General features: G+C 59.5%; 1 protein-coding gene across 2 annotated transcripts in view; it reads right to left on the reverse strand.

Moving 5' to 3' along the window:
* Positions 1–1890: 1890 nt before the first annotated feature.
* The window catches only part of KDM4B (lysine demethylase 4B), a 116417-nt gene continuing 105361 nt past the window's right edge, over positions 1891–12946 (reverse strand). For both annotated transcript variants that reach the window (XM_043911883.1, XM_043911882.1), the window contains 9 exons: positions 11910–12132; positions 10300–10376; positions 9979–10034; positions 9688–9796; positions 5905–6090; positions 5664–5828; positions 5266–5385; positions 4733–4825; positions 1891–3771 (listed from right to left, as the gene is read on the reverse strand). In XM_043911883.1, coding sequence (XP_043767818.1) covers positions 3595–3771; positions 4733–4825; positions 5266–5385; positions 5664–5828; positions 5905–6090; positions 9688–9796; positions 9979–10034; positions 10300–10376; positions 11910–12132 — 1206 coding nt within the window. In that variant the 3' untranslated portion in view covers positions 1891–3594. The remainder of the gene's footprint in view (positions 3772–4732; positions 4826–5265; positions 5386–5663; positions 5829–5904; positions 6091–9687; positions 9797–9978; positions 10035–10299; positions 10377–11909; positions 12133–12946) is intronic.

The following is a 12946-nucleotide window of genomic DNA, read 5'->3' on the forward strand; positions in this document are numbered from 1 at the left end:
AGGATCCTAACAGGTCTCTGTGACCACAGCTTCCCCTCCATCTCTGCTCCCTCTCTTGTCCTTCAGGGCACATGTCAAAGCTGTGTTTATGGCGCTTTATGTTTTTATCACTTGCCCGCTTTCCTGAACTCTATAAACTCCACAGAAGCAGTGGCCTTGCCCCCCTCCTTCTCAGCCACCTCCCAGGTCCTGGCACAGGGCAGGTGACATTTGCCACCTGATAAATTTATCAGACTCCAGCGTTGGGCCCAGTGCCTGGATGCCACAGATCCCGTAGGTTCCACGCAGCTGCAGAGTTGTGGAGTCAGCCTGGTATCTTGGCCCTGACCTCAGTCCACGATGGCCTGAGCCAAATTACCTCCCCATTTTATGATGTTTCAGAGAGCACTGAGAACAGAGAGCCATCTGCAGCCGTGCTGAGACCACCTTGGTCAGCCATTCACGCTGCTGCTGTCTGTGGCCCCCTCCTCACCACTGAGGACCAACCACATCCGCCAGGCCCCGGGCAGGGTCAGAGGATGCTGACTCACCTGGTCAGTGTTGCAGGGAGTCCCCTGTAGCAGATGAGGAAACTGAGTCCTGGGGGCTTTGTTGAGGGTGCTGGGCAGCCTCTCTGCAAAGGGGTCAGAGAAGCAGACTGAGGGTGGCAGTGGCTGGGTGGATACTTCCTTGGAGGAAATTTGCTCAGGACACAGCGCCCTTAAGGATGCCCGTTCTGCAGAGGAAAAACTGAGGCCCAGAGGGGCGCCCTGTCCACAGCCCCCAGGCTCATCTGCTGATGTCTCCTAAATGCCTTCTCCCAGCCCTCAGCCCCACGTCCAGCCATGATAGCCCAGCTCACCTCAAAAGCCATCTTTCAAGATGCTCAGTGTTTCCATTCTGCCCTGGTCCCCAGGCTCCCACCTCACCCCATGGTCTGTCCTCCTCTCAGGGGTCAGAGGGCACCAGTGAGCAGAGGCGGAATCAGGGCCCACCTCTCCTCTGCCCACAACTCTCCCAGGCTCCCACTCCCCTGGGGTAAAGGCCCAAGTCTTCCTGCAGCCCAAAGGCCCTGCATGACCTGTCGCATCCTCTCCCTGCCGTCGTCTCCTCCCTCTCTCCCCTACCCCTCTCCCCCTTGCTCCGATGTAGTCACATGGGCCCACTCAACTGTTCCTCCAAAATACCAGGCATGGGTACTTCCCTGGTGGTCCAGTGGTTAAGACTTGGTGCTTCCACTGCCAGGGGTCACAGGTTTGATCCCTGGTTGGGGAACTAAGATCCCACAAGCTGTGCAGGGGACGAAAGCCAGGCATGGTGCTGCCCCAGGGCCTTTGCACTGACTGTGCCCCAAGAGGTCCCCATGCCTCACCCTCTCATCTCCCTCAGGACCTCCTGTTCTTTACGTTACAGCTGACGTCCCATTTTGTACACCGTCTACCTCTCCCACTGCTGTCACACCTCCTGCTGTATCCTGGGTACTGGCTGAATGAGGGACACATTCATGAATATTGGGGGGGGCAGCCTCACCCCACGTGGACCCTGCTGTCTCACATAGGCCTGATGGCTGCCCACCACAAAATACGACCCCTGACTCAGGTGTCACAAGAACTGGGCAGATGCTGGGAGGGCAGGGGGAGAGGGCCTCGCCCCAGGGAGACCCGAAAGCCCTGGGGGCCAGAGGTCTGTGTGGACACAAGCTTCAGATGTCCAGCTCTGTAAGGAAACTTCCTCCATCCTGGAGGCAGAAAGCAGGGGCCGTGGGGCCAGGCCTTGGGCCACCCTTTGGGGAGGAACTACGCCTGTTCCCTCCTGGAGGGGGCACCCAGAGCCCGCCCCAGCCTGGAGACCGCTGCCCGCCTCCCTGGCACCCGCTCAGAAAAGAAGACAAAAGAAGACGCTGCAACCACCTGGAGCTGTAATCGCAGTGCTCACGAGCCTTTAATTCATTATGAACCTAGAGGCAGGGGAGTTAGGCAAAAATACAGCGCATCCTTCATCTCAGGTGGAAAAAAACCAGGGTGGGTGGGAGTTTGTGTTTCTTGCTTTCACACATAGACACAGATATACCTTCATGGGGAAAGCGCGCTCCCCCTCTGCTGCGCCACTGCCTGTCTGCACAAGTGGTCCAGGAACCCACCATGGATGGGGTGGAACCCTGAGGGACTGGCCACGGGGGTGGCCCACCTGCCCGACCCGGAGCCACAGGGGCGTCTGCCTGCTTCTTTTTATTTTCTTTACAATATAAATAGCATTTTCAAACTACATATGAACACAGGGACAGCGCCCCGGGGCAGGGGCCTGCTGCATGCAGAGGGAACCCCCACATTCCGCTGACTCCCCGGCACCTCCCGCCGCCCCGCCCGCCCCTCTAGGGCACCTGCCCTTCCCCCCACCAAGGAAGTTTCTCTCCACTTTACTTGGTTCTCTCTGGCCTGGCAACTGTTAGAGCCTCTTTTTTAAACTTAAAAAATCTTTATACAAGCAAATGACGCTCTCAACTCCTCTGCAGGGACCACGGCGTGGCTGAGATGTGGTGGGGGGCACCGTTCCTCCCCCAGCCCAGAATGAGGAACATGTTTTTCTGCCTGGAAATTCAGCCCACAAGCCTTCTGGGGCAGATTTCCTCCGAGCTGAAAGCCGTAATTCCCTCTAGAGAGCTCTCTCTCCCAGACACACAAATCCACGCGTCACAGAGATCATACAGGATGTACCAGCCCCTCGGGGTTGGGGAAGACCCCTTGCACATGTGTGAGCTGCAGCCAGACCCCTGAGGGCCGCCCACCCGCGGCCTCAGCTGGGAGATGGTTCTTCCCGGGGGAAGAAGCAAAAGATGGAGCCACCAGAAGAGAGAGCATTTATTTTGCAAAAGGCCACGCGGGGGGCTGGGGGAGGCCACCAGAGGAGCTGCCAGCCTCGTCCCGCTGCGTGCTGGCCGCGCAGTGCCAGCGGCCCAGACCTGCTCAATCTCACGACCGGGAGACAGTGAGTGACCTGGCGCCACCGTCAGGGGTGCCCAGGCGTCCTGCCCGCGCCTCCCCGTGCCCCCCGGCCTCACCGCTGCTACAGCGCATCCCCACCGCTCGCTCGGGACCAGAAAACACAACAAACAAAAAGCTGAGCTGCTTTTATCTTGGGCAGCTCACCGGGTTCTGAGAAAAAGGACATTTTGTTTCATTTCGTTTTGTTTTTAAAGCCACAAATCTAGAAAACAACTTTGGGGTGTGATTTTTCCTTTTCCTTTTTTTTTCTTGCATTTTTTTTTTAAACAATAGGTATTTATAGAAAGAACCTCACAAAGGTGATGTATGTACAGAAGTCACAATCTCCACGGCTGCTCAGGAGGCAGGCAATGCAGTAGCACCTTTTACGAGAAGAAGAGCTTACGTGGTTTACGAATCTGGGTCAAGGGGGTGGCGCGCGCACCCCCGCCGGCCCCCAGAGCCCGCGTGGCCCTGCTCCCTGAGTCCGGGGGCGCGTGCGGCGTCCTGCTCGCTCCTGTCGCCGAGGTAGCCTCTCGGGCTGGGAGGCGAGGACAGGGATTCACAGCAAGCAAGCGCCAGGGCCCGCCGCGCCTGCCTTGCTGGGCCAAGGGCTCACGGGCGGCCGGCGGTCCTAGTAGGGCGCTCCGGGCCAGCACTGCGCCTGCAGCAGGCTCTCCATGAAGGCCGGGTAGTCCGGGTTCCGCCCTGAGTCCTCTGCGGCGCGAGGGGTGCCCACCCGAGGGCGCTTGGCGGCCTTCACCTCCTCTCCGGAGAAGACACTCTCCTGCGGGGCTCCTGTGCTGACCGACTACAGGGGAGCAGACGGCGTGGGGGTTAGTGCAGAAAGGGCACTGTGGGCAGAGATCTGTGGCCCCCAAGGTCCAGTCCTATGCTGAAGCCCCGCCCCACACGGCACAATGGGGTCAGGGGTGGTGAGGTCATGAGAGAGTGGCCCTCGAGAACAGGATGAGTGCCCTTATAAGCGACCCCTGAGAGCGCCCTCTCTCTCCACCACGTGAGGACAAAGAAGGCAGGGGTCTGTAAACCAGGGGCTGCCCTCACCAGACCCTGACCTGTCGGGGCCTTGATCTTGGACTTCCAGCTTCCTGCGAGATTGTTTAAGTTGTCCAGTGTAGTATAGCAGCCAGAATGGACTGAAATACAGGCTGTGCTTGGGGGTCTGGCTGGAACAAATGCCTGCCATGCTGGAGGCCAAAGGCCCTTGGCTGCTGGGGACGGCCCCTCCTGCCTCTGCCTGAACCCCCACCCTGCGAGTGACCCCCCCCCAGGCAGGCAGAGGAGGGGTCTAGCCTCCCACTGGCCCCCTAGCAGGGTGGGAGCCCTGCCATCCACAGAATGTGAGAGGCAAGACCGAGCTGCACACAGGCCGTTGGTCTGCCTGGCAGCTCCTGTCCGTCCCCCAGGGAACCTCGCATCTGGGACCCCCACCAGCTCTGACTCAGCTCTTCCACCCACAGCCACAGCCCCAGATCCTCAAAAGTTTGCCTCTGGGTTAAACCCGAAAGAAAGAAGATGGCGAAAAGTCCTGAGAAAAGCCCAGCTTCTCTCGTTCCCTCTGCATCGCCAACGTGCAGCTGCGATCCATGCTCAGGGGCTGCTGCCTCCTCCTTGCCGGCCGGGCTGACCCTCCCACTGCCCTTCCTGCCTCAAAACCAGCAAAGGCCAAGGCGGGACGTCAAGGCCTCCTGGATGGGTCGCTCCCCAAGGCAGCTGTGCACCCACCCCCACCCCAACTCCTGGCCACTTACCAGCCGGGACCGGACCCTCTTGGGGAGCTCCTCGTCCAGGGTGAAGATGTCACCACGCTTCACCGTCAGCTGGGACCCATCCTCGAACTCCACCTGCCAAGGGGATGCAGTTCAGCTTGTGGCCCACCCGGCCCAGCCCCGAGCCCACCCACTCAAGGTCGGCCTGCAGGGCAACCGCTGGGAAAACAGCACAGGGTCACCCGCCACTGTCTTTGTCGCTGGGATAGGGGGTGATTTTTCTTCTAAGATTTCACACGTCAATAACTTTTCTTCCACAATCATGAGAAAAAACTAACAACCAACTTTATTTTTTTTTTAAAATCAGGAACACTGAATTGTACATTTTAAAAAATGGTGAAAGCAGTAAATTTCGTTAAGTATGTTCTACCACACACACACAAAATCGAGAAGACATCTGGGACAGTTAGAAGGCCTCCTGCCTGCACTGACCTTAGAGTCTAGCTCCACAGTCCCCAAAGGACCCTGCTGAGGGCCCCACCCCAGTCCATACCCGGCAGACAGCACCCCCTCACCTGATAGATGTGGCTGGTCACAGAGGAAATGAATTTGGCCCTGTAGAGGTTGCCGTCAGTCCACCGGAGCTCCACAAACTCGCCCTCGGGTGGCGGGCCCAAGCGGGCACAGTCTCTACTCTGTGGAGGGAAGGATGGGACGGGGTGAGGGGTGCCCTTGGCCTCGGCCACCACGCTGGCCTGGGCTAAGAAAGGTCCCAGCCAGAAGAAGGCGGTGGTCTCAGCTTAAATTGTCAGGGCGAGCTGTGGGCGGGTGCCCAGGGGTCTGCTGCACCCCTGCCCTGGGGCCCACCCTCCTGCAGGCAGAGCTCTCCAGCAGGAGACCCCCGTGAGGAATCGGCCCCTCCCAGCAGCGCCTGCCCCGCGCCTGCGCCGCCCCCGCCGCCCTTGCCGCTCACAGTGATGCTCTCTGGATACAGGTTGTCGCTGTAGGACCCGTCATCAAAGTTCACTTCGTAGAAGGTCTGCGTGGTGGTGCCGATGACGCGGCACCGGTAGTAAAGCCCGTTGCGGTTCTTGGTGATGACCACCTGGCCTAAGGACACGGCCCTCATGACCTGGACCTGAGGGTGGAGGGGATGTCAGAACACAGCAGGACAGAGGGGCAGGGGAACAGACTGGGGGCAGGCGGGCACTCACGTTGTGGCCCCCCGACTTGTGCTTGAAGCAGGTGATGGAGACGACATAGGGCCAGTCGTCCGGCTCCATGAGGACACCGGCGGCGTGGGCACAGGTCACATGGAAGGAGGTGGAGCAGTGCTCGCAGGAGCACTGGATGCAGGCGCCTGACACCTTCTTCATCCGTTTCCGGCAGTACACACATTTCTGTGGGGACACGGCAGAGGGAATGGGGTACCTCTGCCCCCTGGGGCTGCGAGCCCCTGCCCTACTGGGCCCCTAGGTCTGTCTCCTGAGAGTGACTCTGAAATCTGAAGCTGGAGCGCAGGGGCCTAGCCCCATGGAGGGGTCATCCTGGGAGAGTCTTGACCACCCCAGGCCCACCAACCCAGCCTGCAGCTGGCCCCCAGGAGCACCTCTAGACCTCTTTTCCACCAGCCCCTCCACACAGCTGGCTGAAGAGGCACCTTGCTACCACGCAGAGGGCCCCTGAAAACAGGATGCTCAGTGAGAGAAGCAGACACAGAAAAACAGGGTGTGATTCCACTGATTGGAAATGTCCAGAACAGGCCAATCCACAGACAGGCAGTGGGGTTAGGGGTTTTCAGGGGCCTGGGGGGGGGGGCGGGGTTGGCAGTCACCCAATGCGGGGGGGGGGGGGGGGGCGCGGATTTCTTTCTGCAGTGATGGAATGTTCTGGAACTAGCTAGAGATGATGGTTACCTAAATCTATGAATGTAGTTAAAGCCACTGAAATGGGGATTAAAAAAAAAAAACATAATGGGAGATTTTATCTTAATTTTGAATGAAAGATGCTGCAGTGCAGCCCTTCATAAGGAGGGGCAGGGGGCCCACACTGTGGGAACACCCGCCTGGGCGGCCTGCTCTGCTGGGCGTCAGCTCCCAAGCCATCGACACTGCATCCATGCCCACACCCTGCCGCCACTCAGCAGCCACCTGCCAATGACTCTGGGCCTTTAATAAGCCGGCCTTTATCGCTCTGTAAACCACGTTCAAAAGCCAGAGAAGCCCCACAGCAAGGGCGCTGCGGGAGTGCAGCCCCGTGCCGATCGATGGCAATGAGATCTCATTATTAAACTGTCGATCCCCGATTCTCCAGCTGGCCTGTGGCAGGGAGGGAGACATGTGACATGGCCCTTGAGAACGGGGCGCTGCACCAGAAGGCAGAAACCCCACAGCAAGGCCCAGGAGGAGCCTGACGGTGTGACCGGCGGTGGCAGCTCGTCACTCTGAGTTTCCACATCCTGAGGAAAGTGCGCTAGGCCCGCAAGGGGCCGTATGCCAGGCGATGAACTCAGGGCTGCCTTAAGGGTGAGTCCTGGGTCTGGATCTCCCTCATTGGAGGCTGTGAGGTGGGGGCAGGAGATGGGGGTGGGGGGATGGTACAGGATGGACTGTGGGAGAAGGCTGAGGGCCACAGCTGGTATGCCATCAGCCATGGAGGCCACAAGGCAGTCATGTCTCAGGCCTTTCCCCCCTCAAGCCATTTCCCGCCGCCCCTTGCCTTCCTGCCAATTTTGGCAGACACCACCTTCCCTCCCATCAAGATGTGACACCTCAAGGCAGAGCTGAGGAGAAGGGCAGAGCTGGTCTGAGCACCTGCCCTGACAGCCTCACTTCTACTGCCCCCTAAGCTGATCCGGGCTGGTGAGGGGGTGAGCACCAGGCTCAGGCTACCAGCCAGCTGGGGCAGCCGCCACTCACCAGGACCAGCGGCCAGAGAATCCTGGGGACAGAAGGATGGGCGGACGACCAGGCATGACCGTCCCGAAGCCTGCGGCTGGCATGTGACCCCAGTAAGGCAGGCGGGCGGCCGGGCAAGCAGGAGTTAACTGCCAGCTTCCTTGTGAGGCTCCATTAGGCAGTACAAGCAAGCCTCGTGTAAAAGGGTTTTTAATTCATCGTTACAAGTGCCGGTAATGAAGAGGCTGCAAGCTGGAAATGTCAGATGATCCATAAAGCGTCTGGGAGGGAGGATCTACCCGGCGCTGTGCACCGTGCCATCACTCCACCTGAATAATGAGGCCTCTGCTGCCGCGTTCCTGCAGCAATCACTGCCGCTGCGGCCTCCTCCTAACACCATCCTAAGCCGGTGGGGCTGGCACTGGCCTGAGCCCCACGTTTCCTGACCAGCCCCCTTCCCCTCCCACACGGCTCCCGCCAGCCACCCACTCTGCCCTGCCCGGAGGCCCCGCACCCAGGGGCTCCAGGGTGGTGCCTCTGAGCCTTCACTTGGGCCTCCTCACCAGGGTCACCAATTGCAGCCCTGTTTCTCTGCCTCCTGCCCGCTGGAGGCCTGGAGGAGCCTCTGTACCCAGGCCCTGTCCCAGGCAGCTAGGAAATAAACCAGGCAAGAACAGCCAGGATGCTCTCCGTACCCCCAGCCAAGGATCCATCTCCTGGGGGCCGTAAGACACATCCCACTCCCCACATGTCCCCCACAAGGCCACCCTGCAGACTCATAGGTGGTGATGACCTGAGAGCAGGAGCTGGTGCTGAGATGGCATCAGCAGCACTTCCTGCTGTGGCCCAGTTCATGCTTCCCGTGCGGGGGACTGTCAGCAGCCCCACTTTATGGAGAAGAAGACTGAGCACAGACAGGCCAAGGAATCTGTCTGGATCACACAGCTGGCTGGTAACAGAGCTGAGAATGAAAGTCAGCGCTGCTTACTGACTGTGGCCCACTGCCCCGAAGGCTCCCCCAGATTGGGGGAGGGTGGGCAGACATTATCAGCAAGAACCAGAAGAGTGAAACTTGCAAGACCACTCCTACCCAAGGATGGCTGTGATCCTTAGAGGAGCCAGAGACAATGCTCCCACAGCTGAGGAGCAAAACAGGCAAAAAAGCCCAGTTTAAAAATGGGCAAAGGACTTGCCTAGATACTTCTGTAAGAAAACATACAGATGGCCAACAGGTATGAAAGCAGATGTCAACATCAGTAACTATCTGGGAAGTGCAAATAAAAACCACCTGTTATAATGCCCACCATCAAGAAGACATGAGATAACAAGTATTGGCAAGGACAGAGAGAAAAGGGAACCCTCGCACACTGCCGGTCAGAACCCACATTGGTGTAGCTGCTATGGAACACAGTATGGTGGTTCCTCAAAAAGTTAAAAACAGAACTACAATATGATCTGGCAATTCCACTCATGGGTCTTTTGTCTTTTGCTGAAGGAAACAAAATCACTATCTTGAAAAGATATCTGCACCCCCATGTTCACGGCAGCACCGGTACAACAGACACAACCTGGAAACAACCTAAGCATCCGTGGAGAGAAAACAGATGAAGACATAGTGTAGAAAGACAATAGAATGTTACTCGCCCATGAAAAAGAAGGAAATCCTACCATCTGCAGCCACACAGATGGACACTGAGGACATCATGCTCAGTGAAATAAGCAAGCCACCTGCTGCCTATCTCCACGTCCAGGAGGAAGCGAAAACAAACTTACAGAAGCAGAGAGGAGAGGTGGTTTCTGGGGCTGAGGGAGGGGAAACTGGCAGCTGCTATTTAACGTGTGTGAATTTTCAGTTACGCCTGATGAAGACCTTCTTGGCTATTATGTTCTTAAAATTCTATTTGGCCGTTGATTGCAAGTAAATCAAGAAAGAACTGGGCAGAGCGCAGGAGGCTTTTCTCTGTGTAAAAAACAGGAAATGGAGCCACGGAGAGGCACCCCCTGCCTACTCAAAGAGTAACTTGCTGGCCACACTGAAACCACCTCCTGGCTCCGCAGCAGCTACCCCACACCCCCCGGGCAGCTCTCAAGGGCCCCTACCAGCTTCCACCGCTGCTCGGGAATGCCGCTGATGTCCACCGGATGGCGCTCCATCACGTTCAGGAACCGCACTTCTGGGACGGCGATGGCACAGATCACGTGGACCCACCTGGGGGAGGAGCCGAAGGGATCAGGGGTCACAGGTGCACCCTGTCCCTCTAGGGTCATCTCAAAGCTGTGGGCACGGGCCTGCCAAGCCGACAGGACCTCATCTGCTCCTGCCGGTCCTGCTCCTGACCCCGAGTTGCCCCTCAGGTACCCCCGTCCCCTCGAAGGGGCCCTTCCACCCACCTCCGGTCGGTCGTCATCTGCAGGGCGCCTCCCCGGAGGTTGCATAGGCAGCACTCCTGCGGGGACCAGACAACTCGTTGAGGGGTGTGCAGGGCGGGACCGCCCGCCTGCTGCTCCGGAATCTGCTCCGGCCCCCGCCAGCGGTCCTTACATTTCACACTAGCGGCCACCGAAGCGATGGGCTCCACCCGAGACCCAAGGAGGTGAGGCAGCCAGCCCAAGGTCTCCCCGTGGGATCGGGCGAGCCCGGGGCCCAGGCCCGGCTCCCCCACGGGCCGCGCCGGCTTTCAGAGCACCACCCCAGCTGCAGGGGCGAGTTACCGCAGTCCAGGCGTGGGCCGTGCACCGGGAACACGTCCAGCCCTCGTTGACCAGCTCCGGGCGGATGCCGTAGCAACCTAGAAGACAGGGCAAGCCCATCTGTCACCATGGCTGTGGGCAGGCTGTCAAAGCCCGGTGGGGGAGGGCGGGGGGTTCCGGATGCAGTAACTGCGCTCACCACCTGCTAGGCCTCAATCCGGACCACTGCACACACAGCCTGAGAAAGTCTGGAAAGGGATGGGGAAGGACAGCAGGCTCCCCACCACCCCCTGCTGCCAGAGCTCCTCCAGGTCTGGAGGTTCAGCCTGGCCCTTGCCCCCTACCCCTGTCTGGGAGGAGCTGAGAGTGCAGCAAGGGGCTGAGAGGTTGCATAAGATACAAAGTGGGCCTTAAGAGTCCGCAGTTCAGAACCCACCGCTTCTGAAAGCACAGTGAGACTCTGGAGTTACCCAGGGAGTTGGCTGTGGGATGTGGCTGGGTTCACAGATGGGGAGGGGGGATGGAGGAGGGGTGGAGGGCCATGCCCCCAGGGCCCTGCCTCATTGGTGCTGCCACCCAGCAATACTGCAGGGACCCTCAAGCAGCTGGGGCTTGTTGCCCACCAAACCGGGGCTCTGAAGTCTGAAGGGGCCATCAACCAGTACCAAGGGGTCCCCAGGGAAACTCCAGGAGAGAGCAGGACAGCAGGAAGGGGGCTGTGTCCTCATTGAGGCCCTGAGTGCCAGCAAGGTACTCGAGAGGCCCCTGCTCTGTCCCCTGGGCCCTCAGCCGAGGTCTGACCCGGGGGTGTGGTCCTGGCTCTTGGAGGAAGTGGGGGCTCCCCCTCTGTCCAGTGCCAGGTCCCAAAGGAGATGCCTATGCTAAGCCTTCTGTCTCCTAAGCCTTCTCTCCACTGATGCAGCTGGGCGGGGCCCCACGAGGGAAGCAGGATGGTGGGCTCCGCTGCTGCCACCCGCTCCCCCCCCCCACACCCAGGGATCGTGTCTCATAGCCAGACCCCAGTCAGGAGACAAAGCCAGCTCCGGGCAGGCCTTGGCAGGGGCAGGCGCCAGACAGAGATGTATGGCCAGCTTCCTCCACAGGCCACACTGAAATTAAGCATCTCCAGGAAGCTTTCTCCCCATCCTGGACCACAGTCTGATGTTTGCCACCCCCTTCCACCCAAGAAGGGAACAGACATTCATCTTCCTGTCTCTGATAGGTCGAGTTTCAGGATTTGGAGGGGAGGTGTTGGTGGAGGGGATCACCGACGGCAGAGATAAATCAGACCCCTGGACCTCTGCAGAATCTCGGCTTTACCATCAATTCCAGCCTCAGCCCCAAGGCACAGCATTTAAAAGTGTCACAGTCCCTGATGGGGACCCGATCTGCTGCCCCCTCGGGCCCTGGGAGGGGAGGGCAGGCCACAGCGGAACATTCCAGAAGTAAGTGTCAGGAAGGCCTACCTTGACTGGGGGGCAGCAGGATGTCTGCCCCCCAAGGATGGAGACCCCAATCCCATGACACCAGGTCCTGCTATATGCTGGAAGCAGCAGCCAGAGGGAGGGGCGGCCCTGCCCCGCAGACACTCTGCCCACCTGCAGCCCCCCAGGTATTGGCCCAGCACTCACTGGCATGGACCTGCAGGCAGCACTTGGCACAGGCGATCAGCGGGCTGGTCCCGTCATCGCCGATGTAGGAGTTGGCGGGGAGTGGCTCTGTGTTCTCCCCGCTGGCCGTGAAACACATCTCGGGGATCAGCGGCCGCGTCTTCTGGCCGCTTCTGGAAGGTGGGATGGCCGAGGGGCCCTCCCCGAGGGCGGCCTGGGGAGCCTCCTTCTCAGTCTGCAGGGACTGCAGGAAGGGACGCTTTCAGCAGAGAGGCCAGCCCGGGGCAGGCGGGGCCTCCAGCCCCAGCTCACCCCTACTGGGACACCTGTGGCTGCCCCACCACAAGTTCTCCCTGACACCCTCCCAGCCCGCAGCCCTGCTTCAGAAGCCCCCTGAGAGATCCTCTAGACAGTCAGATTGTGTCCCACCCACCCACAAGCTCTCCCACTTAGAGTTACGTCCAGACCAGCACAGACGCCACCCCACAGTCCTTGACCGGCTTGCCTCCACTGCCCTGGGCTTGCTCTGCTCCAGCCACAGGGGCCTCCTCGCTGTCCCCCCCCAACACCCCAAATGCCAGGCTGGGTCCTGCCCCAGCGCCTTTGCACGTGCCATTCCCACTGCCTGGGGTGCTCATCTCTCACTCACGTGACCAGCAGCCCCCAAGCCTTTGAGCAGTATCGGCCTTGTGGTCCTGACCATCACCTGATGCCATGTTACCTGTGTATCTACACTTATGACTTGCACGCCATGACAGCTGTACCCCAGTTCCCCAAGCCCCCCAGATCCAATCAGATGAAGAGTCTGTGATGAAAAATCCAGCAACACTGGGCCTGTCACAGGACGGCGGGGCTCCCAGACGAGCCTCCCCAGCACCCCCAGAGTGAAGGGAGGACTCTGCCCAGCTCAAGCAGAAGGAAAGCGGTCACCGGGACCACTGGTCAGACGCACTGTATGTGTGTGTATGGGGGGGGTCCACCTTGGATGAGGGGACTGGCTAGTTTCCAAACAGGCACAGCATCCAGCCATAGCTCTTCCCATGATGCGGGACGAGCAG

Source organism: Cervus elaphus, chromosome 9 (genome assembly GCF_910594005.1).
Source record: "Cervus elaphus chromosome 9, mCerEla1.1, whole genome shotgun sequence".
NCBI classification, from domain to species: Eukaryota; Metazoa; Chordata; class Mammalia; order Artiodactyla; family Cervidae; genus Cervus; species Cervus elaphus.